Here is a 26,255-nt window from a genome sequence, read left to right as displayed (position 1 = left end):
TATTCCATGATGTAATCGTACAGAACAAAATTGAGATATTCATAACAGATCTCTGTTCTGTCATTCGGTGTGCACACAGGGTCATTATTTCTTTAATTAGATGAGACATTTTGCAGTGGCACAGGCAGAACAAAACGACTACAGCGGTTTTCATGGTCAAAGCGTGCTCGAAGGAGGAGAGACTCCTGCAGACTCCCAGGCTGTACAGTAACAGTACGTGCCCTGAGGTAAACTCTAGTCTAGAAAGGGAATTTTTGAGTATGGTCTCTCTGCCGTTCCGCAGTTTGAGCAAAGGCCCCGGTGAGGCCAGCGTAGAATGCCACCAAAAAGGAAAAGCTGGCTCAAAGCCACTGACGTCATCTAAGTAAATCTGCTTCAGTGCTGCAGCCATAAAATGACTGCCAGCTACTGAGTGCACTTTGGCCTTGTCAACCAGCTTAACAAGTGCCATACCACTTTTCTATGTATAATAATAGTCAATAGGCTATGGTATGAGTATATAAATATTTTTGCTTGAACTATATCAACTTTTATCTGTTCCCTTTAAAGCTGCTCTAAGCAATAATATGTCAACATTTTAATTACTTTTTATTTATTTTGGTATTCAGACAGACATCAATGGGTAGAACGCTCCCCCAAAAAGACGTAGTCTCTGTGACACATCTAGGGGCCGCAATCTGAATTCAAAGATTTTCCTAGAAGCTTTGTCGTTGGTCGATTTGCCTGTCTTCCTCCTGATTGGTTAGTCATTGCTACCAGGGTTTTTTCCCCGACCAATGACAAAGCTTCTAGGAACATCATTCAATGCAGATTGCGGCCCCTGCTTATATCAGAGCTTTAAAGACCACATTGATTGAAGTCATTCAGCTGCGGCTACGATTTATAGAAAGCAGAATATGTCAGTGGTTGTTGGATCATTTTAAATCATACAGTAATGACAATGCCTGATTCAGCTTTACAATTCTAGGCTTATAATTCATAACGCAAGGAAATCTCAGTTAAGAAACTAAAATAATATTCACAGAAATGTTACTATCAACCTTTTATTTACGTGTCAAGATGTGGGTTATTGCAGGAAAGCAGAATACAGTACTCTCCATCTTTCACTGTTTTTTCATCCGCTAATTGTTATGTGGACAAAGAGATCATTAAAATGACCAGACATTTATGAAAAGCATCATCTAATCCTTGAATCATTAGATGAGTCAAGTCTCTAAAACCACTATAAACATTTGCACTCTTGGCCACAGTCAAAGCAGGAAATCCAGGCTTCAACAACTTCCCTCCCCAGTGCTAGCGCGGTAGTGGTTTAGAGTGCGAGCAGAGCTTCCCACTAGTGAAGGGAAGATGTACGCCCACGGAACAAAGACATTCAGTCACTTCATTTACTAGAAACTGTTTATAATTTGTGGCCTGTATTCAAATGTGGGCTATCCAGGCTCTCTGGCACCGTATTCCCTATTGCTTGCTTGTAATAAATCCCCACAAGGCTTTTCATCAATGGCTGCTGTATTGTTATCATGGTCGACACAGATCACACAGCTTCTCTTTGCCCTGGAGCTGTCCTGGATTCAGCGGAGGCACTAATAGACTGAAGGTTAGCTCCAAACATTAGTATGCAGACTACTGTGTCCAGTGAATTAGGACACTTGCTTGGGGTACAGCAATACTGGGCTCTTTTCCTAAACTTAAGTTCTATGTATATAAATATGTTTACAGACAAATGTTCAGTGTGTAAAAATCATTACATCTTCTAATCTAAGCCGTGCGTTTAGTTGCTCCAACTGCGTGCAAACGATTTGGTCTGTTTATTTTGGATAGTCTGGATCAGGCTAACGACTCAGACAGAGATGATTTAAGAATATTTGTCTTTCTTTCTCAAATTTGAAGTCTTCGTCGTGTGCAAGAAGCCATGAGGCTTCAATTTATTTTGACAATGTTTACTGACCTTTGGACAACTTAAATATTATAGATATATGTGGTAGTACAGTACAGTACAAATAGATGGATATCCCTGTAAAATGATTAGAGCTGATGTAGCCCACTGTGTGAATGATCTCCGCTGCTAGTCTATGATGTACAGTATGTCAAATACACAAAGTGCGAACTGTGTGTGTTTGCGATTGGCGTATGAATAGGTAAAACCTTGGTATAGTTAAATGGAATTACTGCTAGAACTAATGAGTAAGGTCCAGTAATTACTCACAAATAATTGAGGATATTTTCATCCTGTCTGTTCAACAAACAAGCCGTCTAGAGTTACAGTAGCGTCTTGGGTCATGACGTTATTTTACTGTACGTGACTTAACCCATTAAGACCTGAGGCCGATTCACTAAATGCCTTCGAAAGCAGTAGTTCTCACACTTTAACCCATTTTGGGCGGAAACCCCTTTTGGTGTTAGCATTATGTTATGCTTTAGCTATTGAAAAATAGCAGACCTACAAGCTCGTAGCACGCCGCGCTACGAGCTTGTAGGTCTGCTATTTTTGAAAAATCGACTGACATAGAACGACATAGCTTTTTCAGAAAAATGTACAACCTGATGTACAACCAGCTTGTCACAAAGTGACGCTTTTACAACCCAAATAGTTTTCCATCAAGTAACTTTGCAGCTTCTTAGGTACAGAGTACAGACAGTACAGTACAAAGTGTCACATCTGGTCTTAGTAAATAAACAAATAAATATATAATAATAATAATAATAATCAATCTTTTTTTTGCTTCTTTTTACGATAATTTCACGTCATTGTCTCCGTCCGTCCGCCCATCCGTCCCTCTCTGTCTGTGAACAGCTAATCTCTCACGACACACACACACACACACACACACACACACACACACACACACACACACACTCCCTGGGTGCAACACACTCCCTGGATGCCAGAGCAACTCTGCCCCAATTCTTTTCACATGGTCCTGTTATAGCGCCAATAGGAGGCCGATTTTCATAAAAATATCATATATCATAAAGAAAATCATTCTTTACGATTTCTCATTTTCCATTTTGATTGGCTAAGATTGGCTTCCAAAGTTTGCAAATGAAAATGGCGTGCAATTTCTGTGTTATTTTATATATGCACAATCCCACTATGGCAGAGGAAGAAAGTTTTAAAATCAGCCTCATGGTGGCGCTATAACAAGCCAATTTGTGTTTTCTTTTACCTATAATAACTGCACCGATCTGTGTGAACTTTGTATGTGCACTCTCTCTCTAGGGCCAAAATGTTTGTAAATGTGTAAAATGTTTGCCCTTTATAGCACCACCAGGAGGCTGACTTATGTAAAACACATTTTTTTATTTTACTCATTCAGATGCAAATTTCATGCAAATTGGTATACATGGTACATAGTCATGTACATTGACAATTTTCTTTTGACAGCTAAAGTGTCCCGTTTTGAACAAAATGCCACAAATCAAGAACGCATGAAACTTTGCACGCACATTCACAGTTCACACCACGTTTAACATTGCCCTATTATAGCGCCACCTGGAGGCAGAATAATGAGTGTAATACAAAACTTGTTTTTAATATTACTCAAATATTGTACAAACATCATACAGAATTGGTATTATTGGTACACATTATCTCTATAGTCAAGTGATCTGGCGGAGACCTATGCTCCGAGGAGCACTTATTTTTTTAAATGTATTTTTTTTAAACATTTTTTTGAAAGTGTGGATAGACAGGACATTTGGGCAGAGATGAGGAATGACGTAACATCAAGTGTCCAGCAGGAATTCAACCGGGAACGTTCCAATCATGTGTTTGACACAGTGATGCACTATCCAGTCTGCTAAACCCTACAACCCTACACAGTGATGCACTATCCAGTCTGCTAAACCCTACAACCCTACACAGTGATGCACTTTCCAGTCTGCTAAACCCTACAACCCTACACAGTGATGCACTATCCAGTCTGTTAAACCCTACAACCCTACACAGTGATGCACTTTCCAGTCTGCTAAACCCTACAACCCTACACAGTGATGCACTATCCAGTCTGTTAAACCCTACAACCCTACACAGTGATGCACTATCCAGTCTGCTAAACCCTACAACCCTACACAGTGATGCACTTTCCAGTCTGCTAAACCCTACAACCCTACACAGTGATGCACTATCCAGTCTGTTAAACCCTACAACCCTACACAGTGATGCACTATCCAGTCTGCTAAACCCTACAACCCTACACAGTGATGCACTATCCAGTCTGTTAAACCCTACAACCCTACACAGTGATGCACTATCCAGTCTGTTAAACCCTACAACCCTACACAGTGATGCACTTTCCAGTCTGCTAAACCCTACAACCCTACAACCCTACACAGTGATGCACTATCCAGTCTGCTAAACCCTACAACCCTACAACCCTACACAGTGATGCACTTTCCAGTCTGCTAAACCCTACAACCCTACACAGTGATGCACTATCCAGTCTGCTAAACCCTACAACCCTACACAGTGATGCACTATCCAGTCTGCTAAACCCTACAACCCTACACAGTGATGCACTATCCAGTCTGCTAAACCCTACAACCCTACACAGTGATGCACTATCCAGTCTGTTAAACCCTACAACCCTACACAGTGATGCACTATCCAGTCTGCTAAACCCTACAACCCTACACAGTGATGCACTATCCAGTCTGCTAAACCCTAAACCCTACACAGTGATGCACTATCCAGTCTGCTAAACCCTACAACCCTACACAGTGATGCACTATCCAGTCTGCTAAACCCTACAACCCTACACAGTGATGCACTATCCAGTCTGCTAAACCCTACAACCCTACACAGTGATGCACTATCCAGTCTGCTAAACCCTAAACCCTACACAGTGATGCACTATCCAGTCTGCTAAACCCTACAACCCTACACAGTGATGCACTATCCAGTCTGCTAAACCCTACAACCCTACACAGTGATGCACTATCCAGTCTGCTAAACCCTAAACCCTACACAGTGATGCACTATCCAGTCTGCTAAACCCTACAACCCTACACAGTGATGCACTATCCAGTCTGTTAAACCCTACAACCCTACACAGTGATGCACTATCCAGTCTGCTAAACCCTAAACCCTACACAGTGATGCACTATCCAGTCTGCTAAACCCTACAACCCTACACAGTGATGCACTATCCAGTCTGCTAAACCCTACAACCCTACACAGTGATGCACTATCCAGTCTGCTAAACCCTACAACCCTACACAGTGATGCACTTTCCAGTCTGCTAAACCCTACAACCCTACAACCCTACACAGTGATGCACTATCCAGTCTGCTAAACCCTACAACCCTACACAGTGATGCACTATCCAGTCTGCTAAACCCTAAACCCTACACAGTGATGCACTATCCAGTCTGCTAAACCCTACAACCCTACACAGTGATGCACTATCCAGTCTGCTAAACCCTACAACCCTACACAGTGATGCACTATCCAGTCTGCTAAACCCTACAACCCTACACAGTGATGCACTATCCAGTCTGTTAAACCCTACAACCCTACACAGTGATGCACTATCCAGTCTGCTAAACCCTACAACCCTACACAGTGATGCACTATCCAGTCTGTTAAACCCTACAACCCTACACAGTGATGCACTATCCAGTCTGCTAAACCCTACAACCCTACACAGTGATGCACTATCCAGTCTGCTAAACCCTACAACCCTACACAGTGATGCACTATCCAGTCTGCTAAACCCTACAACCCTACACAGTGATGCACTATCCAGTCTGTTAAACCCTACAACCCTACACAGTGATGCACTATCCAGTCTGTTAAACCCTACAACCCTACACAGTGATGCACTTTCCAGTCTGCTAAACCCTACAACCCTACACAGTGATGCACTATCCAGTCTGCTAAACCCTACAACCCTACAACCCTACACAGTGATGCACTATCCAGTCTGCTAAACCCTACAACCCTACACAGTGATGCACTTTCCAGTCTGCTAAACCCTACAACCCTACACAGTGATGCACTATCCAGTCTGCTAAACCCTACAACCCTACAACCCTACACAGTGATGCACTATCCAGTCTGCTAAACCCTACAACCCTACACAGTGATGCACTATCCAGTCTGCTAAACCCTACAACCCTACACAGTGATGCACTATCCAGTCTGTTAAACCCTACAACCCTACACAGTGATGCACTATCCAGTCTGCTAAACCCTAAACCCTACACAGTGATGCACTATCCAGTCTGCTAAACCCTACAACCCTACACAGTGATGCACTATCCAGTCTGTTAAACCCTACAACCCTACACAGTGATGCACTATCCAGTCTGCTAAACCCTAAACCCTACACAGTGATGCACTATCCAGTCTGCTAAACCCTACAACCCTACACAGTGATGCACTATCCAGTCTGCTAAACCCTACAACCCTACACAGTGATGCACTATCCAGTCTGCTAAACCCTACAACCCTACACAGTGATGCACTTTCCAGTCTGCTAAACCCTACAACCCTACAACCCTACACAGTGATGCACTATCCAGTCTGCTAAACCCTACAACCCTACACAGTGATGCACTATCCAGTCTGCTAAACCCTAAACCCTACACAGTGATGCACTATCCAGTCTGCTAAACCCTACAACCCTACACAGTGATGCACTATCCAGTCTGCTAAACCCTACAACCCTACACAGTGATGCACTATCCAGTCTGCTAAACCCTACAACCCTACACAGTGATGCACTATCCAGTCTGTTAAACCCTACAACCCTACACAGTGATGCACTATCCAGTCTGTTAAACCCTACAACCCTACACAGTGATGCACTATCCAGTCTGCTAAACCCTACAACCCTACACAGTGATGCACTATCCAGTCTGTTAAACCCTACAACCCTACACAGTGATGCACTATCCAGTCTGCTAAACCCTACAACCCTACACAGTGATGCACTATCCAGTCTGTTAAACCCTACAACCCTACACAGTGATGCACTTTCCAGTCTGCTAAACCCTACAACCCTACACAGTGATGCACTATCCAGTCTGCTAAACCCTACAACCCTACACAGTGATGCACTATCCAGTCTGCTAAACCCTAAACCCTACACAGTGATGCACTATCCAGTCTGCTAAACCCTACAACCCTACACAGTGATGCACTATCCAGTCTGCTAAACCCTACAACCCTACACAGTGATGCACTATCCAGTCTGCTAAACCCTACAACCCTACACAGTGATGCACTTTCCAGTCTGCTAAACCCTACAACCCTACAACCCTACACAGTGATGCACTATCCAGTCTGCTAAACCCTACAACCCTACACAGTGATGCACTATCCAGTCTGCTAAACCCTAAACCCTACACAGTGATGCACTATCCAGTCTGCTAAACCCTACAACCCTACACAGTGATGCACTATCCAGTCTGCTAAACCCTACAACCCTACACAGTGATGCACTATCCAGTCTGCTAAACCCTACAACCCTACACAGTGATGCACTATCCAGTCTGCTAAACCCTACAACCCTACACAGTGATGCACTATCCAGTCTGTTAAACCCTACAACCCTACACAGTGATGCACTATCCAGTCTGTTAAACCCTACAACCCTACACAGTGATGCACTATCCAGTCTGCTAAACCCTACAACCCTACACAGTGATGCACTATCCAGTCTGCTAAACCCTACAACCCTACACAGTGATGCACTATCCAGTCTGTTAAACCCTACAACCCTACACAGTGATGCACTATCCAGTCTGTTAAACCCTACAACCCTACACAGTGATGCACTATCCAGTCTGTTAAACCCTACAACCCTACACAGTGATGCACTTTCCAGTCTGCTAAACCCTACAACCCTACACAGTGATGCACTATCCAGTCTGCTAAACCCTACAACCCTACAACCCTACACAGTGATGCACTTTCCAGTCTGCTAAACCCTACAACCCTACAACCCTACACAGTGATGCACTATCCAGTCTGCTAAACCCTACAACCCTACACAGTGATGCACTATCCAGTCTGCTAAACCCTACAACCCTACACAGTGATGTACTATCCAGTCTGCTAAACCCTACAACCCTACACAGTGATGCACTATCCAGTCTGCTAAACCCTACAACCCTACACAGTGATGCACTATCCAGTCTGCTAAACCCTACAACCCTACAACCCTACACAGTGATGCACTATCCAGTCTGCTAAACCCTACAACCCTACACAGTGATGCACTATCCAGTCTGCTAAACCCTACAACCCTACACAGTGATGCACTATCCAGTCTGCTAAACCCTACAACCCTACACAGTGATGCACTATCCAGTCTGCTAAACCCTACAACCCTACACAGTGATGCACTATCCAGTCTGTTAAACCCTACAACCCTACACAGTGATGCACTATCCAGTCTGCTAAACCCTAAACCCTACACAGTGATGCACTATCCAGTCTGCTAAACCCTACAACCCTACACAGTGATGCACTATCCAGTCTGCTAAACCCTAAACCCTACACAGTGATGCACTATCCAGTCTGCTAAACCCTACAACCCTACACAGTGATGCACTATCCAGTCTGCTAAACCCTACAACCCTACACAGTGATGCACTATCCAGTCTGTTAAACCCTACAACCCTACACAGTGATGCACTATCCAGTCTGCTAAACCCTAAACCCTACACAGTGATGCACTATCCAGTCTGCTAAACCCTACAACCCTACACAGTGATGCACTATCCAGTCTGCTAAACCCTACAACCCTACACAGTGATGCACTATCCAGTCTGCTAAACCCTACAACCCTACACAGTGATGCACTATCCAGTCTGTTAAACCCTACAACCCTACACAGTGATGCACTATCCAGTCTGCTAAACCCTAAACCCTACACAGTGATGCACTATCCAGTCTGCTAAACCCTACAACCCTACACAGTGATGCACTTTCCAGTCTGCTAAACCCTACAACCCTACACAGTGATGCACTATCCAGTCTGCTAAACCCTACAACCCTACACAGTGATGCACTATCCAGTCTGTTAAACCCTACAACCCTACACAGTGATGCACTATCCAGTCTGCTAAACCCTAAACCCTACACAGTGATGCACTATCCAGTCTGCTAAACCCTACAACCCTACACAGTGATGCACTATCCAGTCTACTAAACCCTACAACCCTACACAGTGATGCACTATCCAGTCTGCTAAACCCTACAACCCTACACAGTGATGCACTATCCAGTCTACTAAACCCTACAACCCTACACAGTGATGCACTATCCAGTCTGTTAAACCCTACAACCCTACACAGTGATGCACTATCCAGTCTGCTAAACCCTAAACCCTACACAGTGATGCACTATCCAGTCTGCTAAACCCTACAACCCTACACAGTGATGCACTATCCAGTCTGTTAAACCCTACAACCCTACACAGTGATGCACTATCCAGTCTGCTAAACCCTAAACCCTACACAGTGATGCACTATCCAGTCTACTAAACCCTACAACCCTACACAGTGATGCACTATCCAGTCTGCTAAACCCTACAACCCTACACAGTGATGCACTATCCAGTCTGTTAAACCCTACAACCCTACACAGTGATGCACTATCCAGTCTGCTAAACCCTAAACCCTACACAGTGATGCACTATCCAGTCTGCTAAACCCTACAACCCTACACAGTGATGCACTATCCAGTCTGCTAAACCCTACAACCCTACACAGTGATGCACTATCCAGTCTGCTAAACCCTACAACCCTACACAGTGATGCACTATCCAGTCTGTTAAACCCTACAACCCTACACAGTGATGCACTTTCCAGTCTGTTAAACCCTACAACCCTACAACCCTACACAGTGATGCACTATCCAGTCTGCTAAACCCTACAACCCTACACAGTGATGCACTATCCAGTCTACTAAACCCTACAACCCTACACAGTGATGCACTTTCCAGTCTGCTAAACCCTACAACCCTACACAGTGATGCACTATCCAGTCTGCTAAACCCTACAACCCTACACAGTGATGCACTATCCAGTCTGCTAAACCCTACAACCCTACACAGTGATGCACTAGCCAGTCTGCTAAACCCTAAACCCTACACAGTGATGCACTATCCAGTCTGCTAAACCCTAAACTCATGTGTAAACCCTACAAAATGTTTTCTAAACCCTGCGTAAACCCTACAAAATGTTTTCTAAACCCTGCGTAAACCCTACAAAATGTTTTCTAAACCCTGTGTAAACACTACAAAATGTTTTCTAAACCCTGCGTAAATCCTACAAAATGTTTTCTAAACCCTGCGTAAATCCTACAAAATGTTTTCTAAACCCTGCGTAAACCCTACAAAATGTTTTCTAAACCCTGCGTAAATCCTACAAAATGTTTTCTAAACCCTGCGTAAACCCTACAAAATGTTTTCTAAACCCTGCGTAAACCCTACAAAATGTTTTCTAAACCCTGCGTAAATCCTACAAAATGTTTTCTAAACCCTGCGTAAACCCTACAAAATGTTTTCTAAACCCTGCGTAAACCCTACAAAATGTTTTCTAAACCCTGCGTAAACCCTACAAAATGTTTTCTAAACCCTGCGTAAACCCTACAAAATGTTTTCTAAACCCTGCGTAAACACTACAAAATGTTTTCTAAACCCTGCGTAAACCCTACAAAATGTTTTCTAAAGAAATGCAGTTGACAAACTCACTCGGTAGCACAAACGGGTATTAGCGGTGTGGAAAACCAGAGCAGGGCAGTCACCGTTGTGTATAGGAAACCTTGTATGTCCAAAACCGTTACTTTTCAAGACACGAAAAACAAAATAAATAACCTGTGTTCTGATAGATCCAATGTAATTATATGTAGTCACATGGTCTTGCTGCTACTGTTCATCAGTTAAATATTTATAAGACCCACAGACAATCAACCCATTTTGACCTGAGATCAGATTCTAACAATGTCTTCTACATCCTGACAGTTTTCTGAAAAGGCTATGTTTCTATGTCAGTTGTTCTTCGATTTTTAAAAAATAGCAGACCTACAAGCTCATAGCGCGCCACTCGTTGGCGCGCTATGAGCTTGTAGGTCTGCTATTTTTCAATAGCTAAAGCATAACATAATGCTAACACCAAAAGGGGTTCCCGCCCCAAAATGGGTTAGCAGCACTAAGTATCGTTCCTCGTTTTGAACCCAGTCTCTGAACGTTTTTTTACCATTGAGCTCATAGAGCCGTCCTGCTTGCTCAGGAGATAAATTGAATCTTGACAAAATTCTTATCAGATCCTGTGTCTACTGTCTACTAGGTGAGACATGACCTATGAGACAATCTGAATGTCTCAATAGAAGAGCAGGGAGACAAAATACGACAACCTCAATAAGTTATATTGTATTGGCATACTCTCCCATACAGATTGGACAAAAAAAACATAGCGAGGCTTTAAGCATTTGGTCTCCCTTTTTTCAAATAAAGTTTTCAAAATCTTGCTTGCAGATCTACGTGCTCTATTACTGTACGTACATACATTAACACTGTAAATCCCTGGAACATGTGACGCGTTTAAAACCTAAACACCATGTGTGTAATAATAAAACACCAAATGTTTATTAATGGTCATAAATAGAGTAGAACACGAGTTCACTCAAACACCTCACGAGAACACCTAGCGTTCGAATTCTAAACACCTATATGACTGACTTTGATTGTAAAAACTAAACACGTTTATGTGTTTAAAAAGTGTTACTGTTCTTCTGTTTATAATCTAAACACTGTGACACATTTAAAAAAGTGTTACAAATATGTGTTTATAACCTAAACGCTTGGGTTTAGTGTACATTTATGAAAAAAACCCCCTAAAAGATGTAATATGGAGATGCAAGGTTTCTGTCAGACGGTGATGAAATGGTGGCCTTCACGCTCATCCCTGTGATTTCTTTTTCATGCTCACCCACACGTGTCCAGCCTGAGCCAGCGGCCAGCTCTCTCTCATAACTGTCAGGAGATCCTTTATCTGACGGACCTTTATTTACAGCTTTAATTTCCTGAGCTTTATGTGAGCTGCTGTCTTCTGCTGAGACCACGGTGACACGGAGGGTGTATGGCTGCAGTCAGGCTGGAATGCACTGAACATATCTCTGAAAAGAAGACATTTTTGAGCTTTTGCCTGATATTCCATGTATGTATGTATGGCTAACCTCTTCTTATTTTATTTTATTTTATAGAACTTCTGTTGTCGCCACACCACACTCGTTCGGACTAAATAGGATGTGAAACAGTTCAGTGTCGCTTGTCATAATCAGACTAGCCTCTACGCATGCACACACGTACGCGCACGCACACACGTATACGCTCACTCACGCACACGCACACACAAACGCACACCTTTTAGATATTTCTTCCATATGCATACACACACAAATTCACAGTGTGCATAGGCATACTGTACCTTAAATATGAGACCTATAGCCCGTCTTTCTTCAGTAAAAACTAGATAAAGGTCTCCACCAGGGCAGGTAAGGTTGTGATAAAGGTCTCCACCAGGGCAGGTCAGGTTGTGATAAAGGTCTCCACCAGGGCAGGTCAGGTTGTGGCCTCCTTTATTTTTTAGATTAGATTTAGATTATAATTTATTGTCACTGCACATAGTATACAAATACTTTGACAATGACATTGTCCTGGTGGTGCTATAATAGGCCAATGTGAAAAGGCGGTGCCATTTCTTATACGCATTGGATGGCAATTGCATCCATTTGAGGCATTTTGTTCCAAAGATGTGTTTTGCAAAAATCCACCTGTTGGTGGCGCTATAACAGGCCAATGGGAAAAGGGTGGGATATATTCCTCAGCCTAGTAGGAACGTCCATGAAAGATTTCACGTAAATTGCACGCTGCGTTCATGATTTGAGACTTTTTGTTCAAAACGGGCCAATCCTGCAAACTTTGAAAGCCAATGTTAGCCAATTAGGATGCAATATGAAATATTGGACAGATGAATATCGAGATAGTGTGTAACGATTTGCAGGATTTTTGGACAGAATCTGGAGGAGCAATGAGGTTCTCACTATACTGGTTGACTGTTTTTTTTGATTGATTGATTGAAATATTTATTAACAGTTTGCAGAATTACAGTACATTTCAAGCACAAACTCAATACAAAGACTGTTAACTGTGAGTGGACGACCCAATTAAGCATTACACTTGTTTACAAGAGGGTCCACCATGTTCAATTCATCAAAACATTTAGAGACGTACAAATAGACACTTCTATATAGTCAAAGAACAGAACAGGAATTCATCATAAAGGAAGCAAAAAGGGAAAAGAAACATACAGTATACAGTGAGGGGAAAAAGGGGTTTCAGATTTCAGATTACATACATGTATAAATTACCTTTAATCCACCCGACACTGAAACATAATCATTATTACATCACCATCGAGAGCTGGCATTGGTACATATCTTCATTACGTCATACGCAGCTACGCCTACGGACATACGCATCAAATGACCCAAGTAACCAGAGTATACTGCTAATCAATTTACAAATTACATATACATATATACTGTACATAGAGGCATTTTCTTTAATCCACCCGACACTGAAACATATCATTATTACGTCACCATCGAGAGCCAGTTATACCCTGGCATTGGTACATATCTTCATTACGTCATACGCAGCTACGGACATACGCATCAAACGACCCAAGTAACCACAGTATACCGCTAATCAACTTACAAATGACATTATACATATATACAATTTACATATATACATACCATGGAACCTATATCTTTATTAGGTCACCATTGCGAGCCAGAGATTTGAAAGTTTGTAGCGGTCGACAGTACTTGTGTGCTCTGCTTGCGCACTAGCAGGTCATTTATGGCCTACTTGTGTGCAGAGCGCAAGTAGGCACTCGACAGAGTGCAGTTCTATATAGGCCTAACTAGAAGCCACAAACAAACATTTTGTCTCTTACTAGAGAGGTACAGGTAGCACCACAACTACTTTGTGCCTATAACACGATGCATTATCTTTTTGACCTGAGATCAGATTAAAAAAATGTCTTCTACATCCTGACAGTTTTCTGAAAAAGCTATGTTTGTGGTTCTTCGATTTTTCTAAAATAGCAGACCTACAAGCTCGTAGCGCGCCACTCGGTGGCGCGCTATGAGCTTGTAGATCTGCAATTTTTCAATAACTAAAGCATAACATGATGCTAACACCAAAAGATCATCAAACACCATTCATCATTCATCTATTCTATGTCATGCCTTTAACCGTCTGTGAACTGTGAAGACTGAAATAAATCACTGTGAATCTCAAACTGTGGCCCTCGCATGCTCTTACCGGCATGCTGCATGGTGTAGGAGTGCACAATATCCATTTACCAGCTAGAATACTTTTCAATTTGTAATTAATAATAATAATAATAATAAACATAGTTACGGATAAGAAAGAAAGGAAAGGTACTATGTTTAATCAGGGTAACTGGACTAAGCTCAAGAACTTGTTTACAGCCAGGCCCTGCTCATAGAACATTTCATGGTAGGGGTTCAATGCCTTGTTCAAGGGCACTTCAGCGGTGGTAATTCTAACGTGCCGGTCCGGGGATACGAACTAGCGACCTTCCGATATCAAGACCGCTCCGCAAACCGTTCGGCCACCACTGCCCATTATAATGCATATATATATAATATATATATAGTTATATACACACTGTATACTCACTCACTCATTCACTCACTTCCCCACCTGTTTCTGAGGCAGGTAGAAAGAGTTAGTTAGACAGCGTCTGTAAATCCTGTTCACTGGCAAACAGAGATTGATGTGTCACATGCGTGTGTAGCCTGGTTCACATGCGTGTGTAGCCTGTTTCACATGCGTGTGCAGCCTGATTCCGTATGGGGGATCCAGGCCTCGGGTTTGAGTGATGATATCAGACGCATTCACAACACATGAGTCATAACACATAACACATCACATACGGTTTAAAAAGGCATGAAATACTGTACATAAATTCACATTGACAACACATAAGCCTTCTGGTTGAAAGAATAATAATAACATGAAATACTGTACCATAAATACTAGGCTATTGCCAATAAGCTAGTATTGCTATAACATTTTGGGGCGTTGATTCGTTGATGTATATTTAAAAAAAAACCTCAGCACTTCTTGATTATGCGATTATATGAAGCATTGTAGATCAATTAGTTGTCTTGTGAGGAAGTGTGGAAATTATTTTCACACCCCATGTTTTCTTTATTTATTTAATCAAAATGTTGGACTTTACCTTTTTATGGCGGTTGATGGGCTGAAAGAATAGAATATGTATACTTTATACATAACGCATTTTGGAATATTCCTTGTATCTCAAGGGCCGCTTACAAAGATGTGTCCTGCTCATCATTCTTTCAAGGGCATGGTATTCAATCCAGACATAATTCATACTTTTAATGACCAAAACTGTAAATGAAATGTGTTCTGTCTGTAAATGTCTGCCATTGTCCACAATAATTGATTACATATTGCTCACACATTAAATGGAATGTGCAGTAATTTGAGTCTAAATTCAATTAAATTAAGAAAAGGCCAGAATACAGTACGTTTTCATGACACAACAATTTTGTAATCACATAGTTCTGTTTTGCACAACATGGTCTTAATCCATTTTGGGCGGGAACCCCTTCTGGTGTTTTAAGCATTATGCTATGCTTTAGCTATTGAACAATAGCAGACCTACAAGCTCGTAGTGTGGCACCGAGTGCCACGCTACGAGCTTGTAGATCTGCTATTTTTGAAAAATCGTGAAAATGTGGTGCAAATCTTTGAATATATATTTCAGAGCGAACATTTTTAACTAAAATATTTGCTTCTGGGGGGGTCCCTGGAACTACATGTTTTGAGATGGGGGTCCGTGGCTCAATAGAAATAATTCTGGGGGTCCTTGACATGAAAAAGGTTGAGCACCACTGACATTGTTTTTTGATTTTTTTTAGGATTTAGAAGCCTTTTTTTTAATCGACCTCAGTCCAAAATGGGTTAAGTAGTATAGGCCTTAAATACTAAGGCCCCCAAATGTCAGAATCATTATGGCACCTTCTGAGATAACGGAACACAAAAGAACTCCACGTGGAAAATTACATTTGGGAACCGCTCATCTGCTATTTGATTACCTTGCTCAGTCAGTCGGTTTGCTTTAATTCAAGGAGCTTGCTTAGTATGCAGTTTATGTAATCTTAACCATACTGTAGTGTAGCCTCCCATAATGTCATGTAATATTCTGTGTTATTTTATCCCTTTTATCGTACAAATAGTCATGAGATATTACATTTGTATACGCTCTCATTTTTGCTGTGTACCACCCTTCCCCGGCTACTGCATTCACTTGAAACCCCCTCCTCCCAGCCTCCCCTCCAATCGCACAAATGGGGCCATTTCCACGGTGCAGGCACTGCAAAGACAGGAGTATGCAATTATTTGTAAGCAGCTAGTGTATCTACAGGTGACATTCATAGCTTCCTCTGGCAGTCATAATTAGTCCTCAGATTCTGAGGCACAAAGACAGGGAGACTCAATGGGAAACTCTGCTGGGTTCTTTACACCTCCTCACACAACAGCATCTGGTTGATGCCATTGGACGCCATGCAAAGGAAACAATGTGTCCAAGAGAGTTGGACCAATCATTGTAGACTCAGACTGTAGCCTAAACTACTTATGCCTGTTATCTTTCTGGACTCAAGCAGATTCTTTTGGTTATTATTATGGTTATTACATTAACCATAACCACCATATACATCATCATGCAATGAATAGCAAAAATAGCCGATCTATCATTTTTTTTAATAATAATAATAATAATACATTTTATTCATAAGGCGCCTTTCAGGGCACTACAAGTTAAAAACAGTTAATACACAACACAGTTAAAAAACAAAAGCAAAAAAAAGTACAAGTATAGTACAGCTTGCAGCAGATGGACACAAAGGTCAGCCATATTATGCCTGCCTAAACAGGTGGGTTTGGAATATGGTGATTGAGTTTAATGTTTTTGTAATTGTTTTCAACTGTAATGATTTGACATGGCCAAATTGTGTCCCTAATGACAACTACATTTATTAAACTGTAATGAGTTGACATGGCCAAATTGTGTCCCTAATGGCCACTAAATTTATTAAAAAGTCAACCCAAAGAACAATAATTTTTCACAGGATCTCCTCACTGGTCAGTCATAATACATTGAGGACTAACTGGAGCACTGACCCAATGTCACTGTGCTGCGTGCACCTCATGGTACCTCATGGTACCACTACCATAGCACCACAGATGCCTTAGAAACAAGGCTCCGGACATCCCAAAACAAACTGGTCAGGCTACTACTTGGCCTCACACCTACAACTCATCTATCTGGTATACAAGATACACTATATGGCGGCGGTGGCTCAGGGGTAGAGTGGCTGGATGGGAACCGCAAGGTTGCCAGTTCGAACCCTGTGGGCTACCCCAGAGTTGGTGTCGAAGTGTCCTTGAGCAAGACACTGAACCCCAAATTGCTCCTGATGTGCTGGTTGGTGCCTTGCATGGTTTCTGCTGCCATCGGTGTATGAATGTGTGTGTGAATGGGTGAATGTAATGCACAATCTCTGTAAAGCGCCTTGGATAAAGGCGCTATATAAATGCACCATTTACCATTTATACCACAAAGAGACCCATGTACCTTTCAAAAATGTTGGATGGAGCTCCACAAATCAAGTTCAACCCAGATTTGGCTCAAATCACAAGGGGTTAGTGACGTCATGTTGTAGTTCGGTGGTCACCTCACCACCGAAAATCCAGACTATGTATGAGCCTTGAGAAGAAATGTCACCCTTTTCACATTGGCCTGTTATAGCGCCACCAGGAGGAGGCCACAACCTGACCTGCCCTGGTGGAGACCTGTGCCCCGAGGGGCACTTTTTCTAGGTATACTGTATTTTTTATTTAATGAACACCATTGTAGATTTGACAGTGTGGAATCAGGGAACATAAGTGAGAGGATTTAAAGAGCTAGGCAGTGGTGCTTCTATGATGGGGTGATAATGATTCTCTCTACGGACCCGTCTACCCCGTCAGGAGAAAACTCCCATGACCCACATAGAGCAAATTATAGCGCAGGGATTGTGTCTTACAAATGTGTGACCTTCCTTATTCCTTATTCATATTATTATAGTGTGTCATTAGTTGAATAGTATAACGAACATTTTAATAGTATAACGAACATTTTAAACCTGACAATAAATTCTTTCAAAAACTCTGTATTGGGTTGTGTAGATGTCATGTCATCATGTCAATGTTATTTAAATTCTCAATAGGCATACGGTAATTCATCCAATATGTTGCTTGTTGCAATATAACTTTTTTGTTCTATGGCCTTCATCATTTCATTGGCTGCCGTAGTCACCTATCTTTCCCATTGGCTGCCTTGTCTCTAAGCATTTCCACACACACCCAAATACAGATAGACACATATATTTACATTTAATAGCACAATTCTGCAGATATAACTAGAAAAAGTGCCCCTCAGGGCACAGGTCCCCACCAGGACAGGTCAGGTTGTGGCCTCCTGGTGGCGCTATAATAGGACAGGTCTCCACCAGGACAGGTCAGGTTGTGGCCTCCTGGTGGCGCTATAATAGGACAGGTCTCCATCAGGACAGGTCAGGTTGTGGCCTCCTGGTGGCGCTATAATAGGCCAATGTGAAAAGGGTGAGATTTCTTCTTTACGCCTTGGATAGCAATTGGATGATTTTAGGCATTTTGTTTAAAAAATGTGTTTTGCAAAAATCCACCTGTTGGTGGTCGGTGCCTCCTTTTTTTGTGTAAAACAAGAACTGGGGTTTGTCTCCTCCCCTTTCTTATTCCTGGGTACTTCTGTGTTTATTCCTACTAACAACAACAACAGATTCACAACAGATTCTGGTCAGACAGTCTGACCAGATGAAGAGATGAAGATAAATGTATCTTTTGGAGCATATGAGTGTGTGGGGGTTCCCTCCTCTTTTCCTATGTCACTTTTTGAACCCAGCACCTCCACTAAGTGATGTGTGTATTTTACTATAGTTTCATAACATTTCCTAAACCTATGGTAGTGATACTTTAACAGTAACAACAATACCTTTTATTTACTCAAACTAATATTATTGTGAATGACAGTAAGATGTCTGTCATGTCATGCATATGGATATTATTTAAGGGATCTTACAATAGTCTTACTGTACCCGTACAGTACACGTGGACCACTAAATATGGCTGCACTAACTCCCTCCTTCTGTCTCTGACCTGTTGAAATACAATGAGTGGATATCACTGTTCCTCTCCCTGTTGGTGTTTTAAGCATTATGTAATACTTTAGCTATTGAAAAATAGCAGATCTACAAGCTCGTAGTGCGCCACCTAGTGGCGCGCTACGAGCTTGTAGGTCTGCTATTTTTGAAAAGTCGTGAAAATGTGGCGCAAATCTTTGAATATATATTTCAGAGCGAACATTTTTAACTAAAATATTTGCTTCTGGGGGGGGTCCCTGGAACTACATATTTTGAGATGGGGGTCCATGGCCCAATAGAGATAATTCTGGGGGTCCTTGTCATGAAAAAGGTTGAGCACCGCTGACATAGAAACATGGGTTTTTCAGAGAGATGTTAGGATTTTGAAGCCTTTTTTTTGTATCGACCTCAGTCCAGAATGGATTAATGCGTGTTGAAGAAGGAGAGAAGATGATTTGGGTTATGATGACTTGATGAATCAGCCAGTTGTTCTGTTGTCCTCTCATACCGTACCTTCTCAAGCCCCTTTGTATTACAGTAGAACATTTTGTTCCTTATAACTTTAGCTCCATATTAATATAATAACTGTTACAATACTGTAAGGAACTCATATATCTGTAACTAGTAGTTATGTAGCACTGCCTGCTGCCTGTTTTCCTCTCAGATAGGACCGTACGGTCAGTGTGTGGAGCAAAAGTTTTCAATAATTTATGACATGCATCACATTAACAGTATTCATTTCCTGGTGTGACGTGGGAGGAGTCCACCTGTGAAACAGAAGGCAAAATATCACAAAAAACCAGCCTGGTTTATAACGTAAACGTAAAGAATGTCTAAGGCAGGGGTTCCCAAAGTGGGGTCCGGGGACCCCCAGGGGTCCTTCAGGGAGTTCCAGGGGGTACCCAGCTAAATGATAGTTTGGAACCAAATGGACCCTTATATGGGTCTGTAACTCTACATTAACATTGATTTATACAATATATCAATTGGGGGTCCCAGAGATAGAAATTCCATTAAATGGGGGGTCTGTAGACTAATATGCATACATGTCAAACTGGGGCGTTCTTGAAATTAAACGGGTTGAGAATCACTGCTAGAGCCGTCAAAACCTTCTCTTATGGGGGGGGTCCCTGCAGGCATATCTTTTTCAAATGGGGGTCCGTGGGCTCATCAGTGTCAATTTGGGGGTCCTTGACATAAAAAACTTTGGGAACCGCTGGTCTAAGGTATACTGCAAGGCAAAGGTTTAAAAGCATGTATTATTCCATGGCTAATCTATAGTTTTCTGAATATGTCCACAATATGGATTCACTTTAAATTATGTGGTGGTGATGCATGGAGTGAACTGACGCGTGTGAATTTTTTTCCCACGTGCCAAAAAGGATTGTATAAAATATATAGACGCCCCTTATTAAATCCATAGAAATTCTAAGGTTTTGACTTATGGAAGGAACCCATTTTTTGTCTTTTAGAAGTCTTTCTCACAACATGCTAGTGAGAAGTGCGCAAGCTGGAAGTGATTACCAGTGTAGTTCATTATTCATTTGGGACGAGGGGAGCACATCTAGAAAAGAGAGAGTCCCAGCCATTTAGTGGTTGAAATGAGAATTTTCCCCCCGCCTCATCAGTTTGTGAGTTAGTTCTGCAGTGTCAGCAGTCGGCACACAAAAACGGAATTCAGTAAAAGCGCTCTCCTCTCTCTCTCTCTCTGGGAGTTTTTTCCTTTTTTCCAACAGCTTGGTCCCCTCCCCCCTTTTCCCCCTCATGAAACGACATGCTAGAAGAAATATAATTATGCTACTGTAGTCCCACTTCTCACTTTAACATTCAACAGACAGAATTCAAGGATCCTGTAATTAATGTATACTAGTATAGTGCATGGAGGTCTGCAACCTTTTTGAAACAAAGTGCCATGTTTTTAGTTTCTAGATAGTCAGTGTGTCACTTCAACCCATTCTGAACGGGAACCCATTTTGGTGTTAGCATCATGTTATGCTTTAGCTATTGAAAAATAGCAGATCTACATAGCGCCGAGTGGCGTGCTACGAGTTTGTAGGTCTGCTATTTAAAAAAAAATCGAACAACGACTGACATTTTTTTAGAATCTGATCTCACGTCAGAATGGGTTAATCAGACCAGTGTGTGTCCAGTGGAAACCTCGTATGAATCTGATCTCAGGTCAGAATGGGTTAATCAGACCAGTGTGTGTCCAGTGGAAACCTCGTATGAATCTGATCTCAGGTCACCACACCACAATTCCAACATGTTTTGATTGTCCACGAATATAACCTTTTACCTTGTTAAATATTCTTTCACATTGTTATATTGATAATTAGACTCAGAGCATATAGCCCTCCTATCTCCCTTCTCCAGTCAGAGTTCAGAGTGTTAATGAATGTAGAATGATGTGCAGGATGTAATTTACATACAAATATGAGTGAATTAATTCATTTGACTACATATTTTTAATTGTTTATTTACCGGTAGTTTTTCTTTTTATGCCAGTGTGCCAGTGATCACCCTCCTTTGTGCCAAGGTTGGCACCAGTGCCAAAGGTTGCCTACCCCTGCTATAGTGTATTACAATTATGTTTTAGAATTGTTTTGACCAGTATATCATTTGGTGGATTATTCTTGGTCTACAGAATCTTGAGAAAAGGTATATGTAATAAATAATAATAATAATGGCCCAGGCCGTAGCGTAACGGTCTGGGCACCGGACTGGTGATCCAGTCGCGGTGTGCCGCGGGTTCGACTCCCGAACCCGACACGGCCCTTACCGCATGTCATCCCCCCATCTCTCTCCCGTTTCCTGTCAGCCTACTATCTGTCCCTTAAAAAATCAATAAAAGGCGTAAGCCGCAAAAAAATATCTTAAAAAAAAATAATAATAATAAAAAAATAATAATAATAAATGTGCCCACCATAATACATTTATTATATTAAAGTTTGTTTGTACCAAGAGGGCTGACGAAAGCAAAACTGTTTTGGTCAGGCCCTTAATGACAGAAAAGCTAATAAAACGAACAGCAAATAAGGAACAATCCTGTTCCTTAAACAGATTGTAGATCTGCTATTTTTGATGTGCACACAACCAGGTAATCAAGTTTCAGTCTTTTTGTTTTTCCCAGTGGGAAGTGGCCAGCTACCTCACGTCCACAAAATGAGTTTACTAAAAAGTATTCACATTTATTATTGTGACAACCATAATTTGTGGAAGAAATCCGAGCATGTTACTTTCGTCTTGTTTAGTTTGCAGATTTTTTTACATTTATTTAAAAGAAGGGAAATTCATAATAAAAGATGAAGTGAAGGGGCACGGTGGCGCAGTCGGTAGAGCTGTCGCCTCACAGCTAGAAGGTCCACTCCTCTGCCTGGCAGTGCCCATACAATTTAAATTTTCAATTCAAAGGGCTTTATTGGTATGAGAAAACATACGTTTACATTGCCAAAGCAGAAAGAACAATACAGCAATACAATCAAAACAAAAATGGTGTACATTTGAAAGTCAGAATCTTCAATAGATCAATTTCTATGTACCAAGATCACTCCATGCAGGTATAGTGCAGGAACATACACAATGATTAGTCTTTAGGGTGGTTGTGTTCCATTTGATATCCTTCTCCTATCACAGCAACTCACAAATCTTGCTGCTGCGTTTGCACATTGTTGTACTTCGCCCAGCAGATATGGGAGTTTTTTGTCATTGGTCATGTTTTCTAAATCTCTGTGTGTGGTTGTAATCTGTGGGAAGTATGTGTCTCTGATGTCTTGGTACAGTGTGCAGTGGGTGCATAGTCTGTCTTCTCTCGGGATACAGGTCTGCATATGACGGCCTTTCTCCATCGCCAGACTGTGCTCGGGCATTCTTCCATTTCTTTGTGGAGTTTGCATGTTCTCCCTGTGTCCCCTAGGGTAGGTACCCTGGCCAGCTGGGGCGCCCGATGGGAGGGGAAAGGAACTGGTTGTAATAACGTGTTCCTTCCACGCGCTACGTCCAACCAGGGAAAAAGAAGCGGCTTGGACTCTTCATGCATTGAAGGAAGCATGTCCGTCTGTTGCTCTCCCCAGGTTGGCAGAGGGAGTATAGCGATAGCGTAGCGCCCAGGATTCCACTAGACAATTTACGCTGGGTGAAAAAAAATGGGTTACAAAAATCGCGGGATGATTATGAAAAGATTACGTGAAAAAAATCTCGAATTAAGTCCATGCTTCAATGATTGACACTTTGCGTGAATATATTAGTTTCTTACTGCAGTTCTGTAAAGGAGTAGGATATCGGAGACTAGGCTGATTACCATTGTTTTAAACTATAACATCCTTGGTCAATAATCAGCTCGGCAACATATTTGGCAAACATCTTTTTTGGCTTTGCACGGTTCATATTGTGCTGTCAGTTGGGTGTGTGTACTGTGTCTGTGTAGCAGCAGCTGTGTGTATGTGTTGTTTACTTGGAGGCAGAATGTGTGTGCAGCTCGGGTGTGTGGAGAGAGTGACTGACTGACTGGTGGCTTGTGTTTGTTTACTGGTGAATTCCAGGTCTCCCCCTAGCCTGCTCCAGGCTCCGGCTTGGAGAGCCCTGCAGCCCGGCCTCAGCCTCCACCACCACCATGGATCCCAGCAGCTGGAGTGGCAGTGAGAGTCCTGCCGAGGACATGGAGAGGATGAGCGACTCGGCCGACAAGCCGATGGACAACGACGCCGAGGGGGTGTGGAGCCCGGACATCGAGCAGAGCTTCCAGGAGGCCCTGGCCATCTACCCTCCGTGTGGCCGCAGGAAGATCATCCTGTCTGACGAGGGAAAGATGTATGGTGAGTGTTGTTATAGGCCTGCTGTCTGTGTGTCATCTCTATTCTGTTGTTTGTTTGTGTGTGTGCCACTGGCCATCATGTGCTTAACCACTTGAAACCACTTAAAAAGCCCCGTTTTTATCAGCATCATCAGCTATTTGAAACTATAGCCGATCTACAAGCTTACAATGTGGCACATTGTAAGCTTCTTGTAGGCTTGTAGTTCCAACATTTTGAAGGATTTTGATCAAATCCAATTGTTCTGCAAAATAAAAACACACCCGTGTGAAGTGAGGGGCGCTCGTCTTGTCATCATACTTCATCACACATCATCTCATTCTGGCCGAAATCACAATGTTGCGTCCTCACTTTTGTCTTCAGTGTTTGTGTTTACACACTTTTGTTTACACACTTCAATGTTTGTACACAAAACCCTCAAAGCTGGACATATATGAGGGGCATATATAGCGCCCCTCAAAATATTTTCTTTTTAAATATAATGCCTATAATGGCATTCCCCAAAGTATAGGGACGGCAGGGTTATAATGTGGTTTAAAAGAAAAGAAGATTAATTGTTTGTCAACCAAAGTATAACGCTACACAGGAAGTGGCCACTAGCCAGACAATCTTTTCTCTGTGGTCGGGTCGGGGGGGTCATTATGTCCAGACCTCTTACTCTGCAGTAGTAAGAGTCTATAAGTAAAGCGTTGTCAACTATTAGCCCCGTAGCAGATGGCGCTACGGCTGCCACCAGCTGTGCCACCCCGCCCCTTCCTCCTCCTCCCCCCCCCCCCCTCCTCCCCCCCATTCCTGGCTGGGTGATGTCATGGAAAGAGGGAATATTTTCTTTCTGCCGTGTTAGACTCTCTCACAGCCTGTCAGTGTCAAGTGAAAAGCAGAAAAAAAAGCCCCCCTCGCCTCGGGGTGTTCACTCGCAGCTGTCATGTGACCCCCCCCCCCCCCCCCCCCCCTCTCCAGCCAAACAAAATGTAAATTGTGAAGAGTTTGCAGTGAAGGCCCCCCCCCCCCACCCCCCCTCAGCTGCCACTACAAAGAGGTGACCAGCCGTACACAGACCACTCCCCGCTGCCTCTTCGTCTCCTTTTGCTTTCCTCCTAATCTCCTTGCCTTCCTCTCTCCTATACTCTCAACACCAGGCTGTGAGCGCCAGAGCAACCGAGTCACAGCCCAACCCTCTGCTCTGGATTAGGGCATGACAAATAGGTTTTTCCTGGAGATTTTCTTTTCTTCTTTTTTTTTAATGATTCACATTACAGTGCAATAAGACTCACTTTTGTAAATGCCCGGACGTACATCCTCAATGTTATAGATAACATTCAAGAAATGATGTTTGTTTAGTACGGTATAATCAATATCTGGAACTTTTTGGTCTGTCAATAATAGGGTAATTTAGTGAATGTCTGCTCCTTAATGCACATTAAGAAATTAAAACAAAAAACAACCTCGTAGGTTGGCTATTTTCAGTGTGCAGCACTGTAGTACGAGCTATAAATCAATAAAAACAATGTTGGCTAGAATGAAAATGATGCATTAAACCGCAGATCTAGCAGATCTACAAGCTCATACGCTACGAGCTTGTAGGTCTGCTATTTTTCAAAAATCGTGAAAATGTGGCACAAATCTTTGAATATATATTCTTTCAGGAGACTTTATTTATTTCGACATTCAGGCCTAAATGGTTTTAACAGAAGGAATAATGCACTTCAAGGATAAGCAAATGGCTCTAGTACCAAAAGAAAGCAGTTCTTGCCAAAGAATGCAGACAGTGATGATGGATGCCATGTATTTATTTCCTGAGAACATTTAAAAAAATGCTATGTAACAAAAAACCTTTAACATTTTCAAGTGGCTATGGTGAGTGATTTGAACACAAAGTGGTGTGTTTGGGTGCTGCTATCTTGTTCAGTTTTTTGTTGTTGGGTGGATTTTAAATGTATCTTGTATGTGACGGAGAGCAGAGGCCTCTCCTACCAGATGTGCTGGGTATCCGGTTGCATTTTATTCACCCACCAGAAGCACAGACAGTGCTCAACGCTGGCGTTTCCCGTTGTCCACTAGTAGGGAAATAAATGCTTGGTGCCAGCCGAGCAGACCATTTTAAGTGTGAACGCTGATCTATAAACATAATGACACAGTAAAGT

At 42.3% G+C, this 26,255-nt stretch overlaps 1 protein-coding gene across 2 annotated transcripts in view; it reads left to right on the top strand.

Moving 5' to 3' along the window:
• tead1b (TEA domain family member 1b) overlaps nucleotides 1-26,255 on the top strand; it is a 93,523-nt gene that overhangs the window by 3,881 nt on the left and 63,387 nt on the right. For both annotated transcript variants that reach the window (XM_083759945.1, XM_083759944.1), the window contains exon 2: nucleotides 23,842-24,114. In XM_083759945.1, coding sequence (XP_083616071.1) covers nucleotides 23,913-24,114 — 202 coding nt within the window. In that variant the 5' untranslated portion in view covers nucleotides 23,842-23,912. The remainder of the gene's footprint in view (nucleotides 1-23,841; nucleotides 24,115-26,255) is intronic.

This window comes from Protomyctophum parallelum, assembly GCF_964188405.1.
Source record: "Protomyctophum parallelum genome assembly, chromosome: 2".
Lineage (NCBI taxonomy): Eukaryota > Metazoa > Chordata > Actinopteri > Myctophiformes > Myctophidae > Protomyctophum > Protomyctophum parallelum.
The sequence above is the reverse complement of the archived record's forward strand: the minus strand, read 5'-3'. Positions and strand labels throughout refer to the sequence as shown.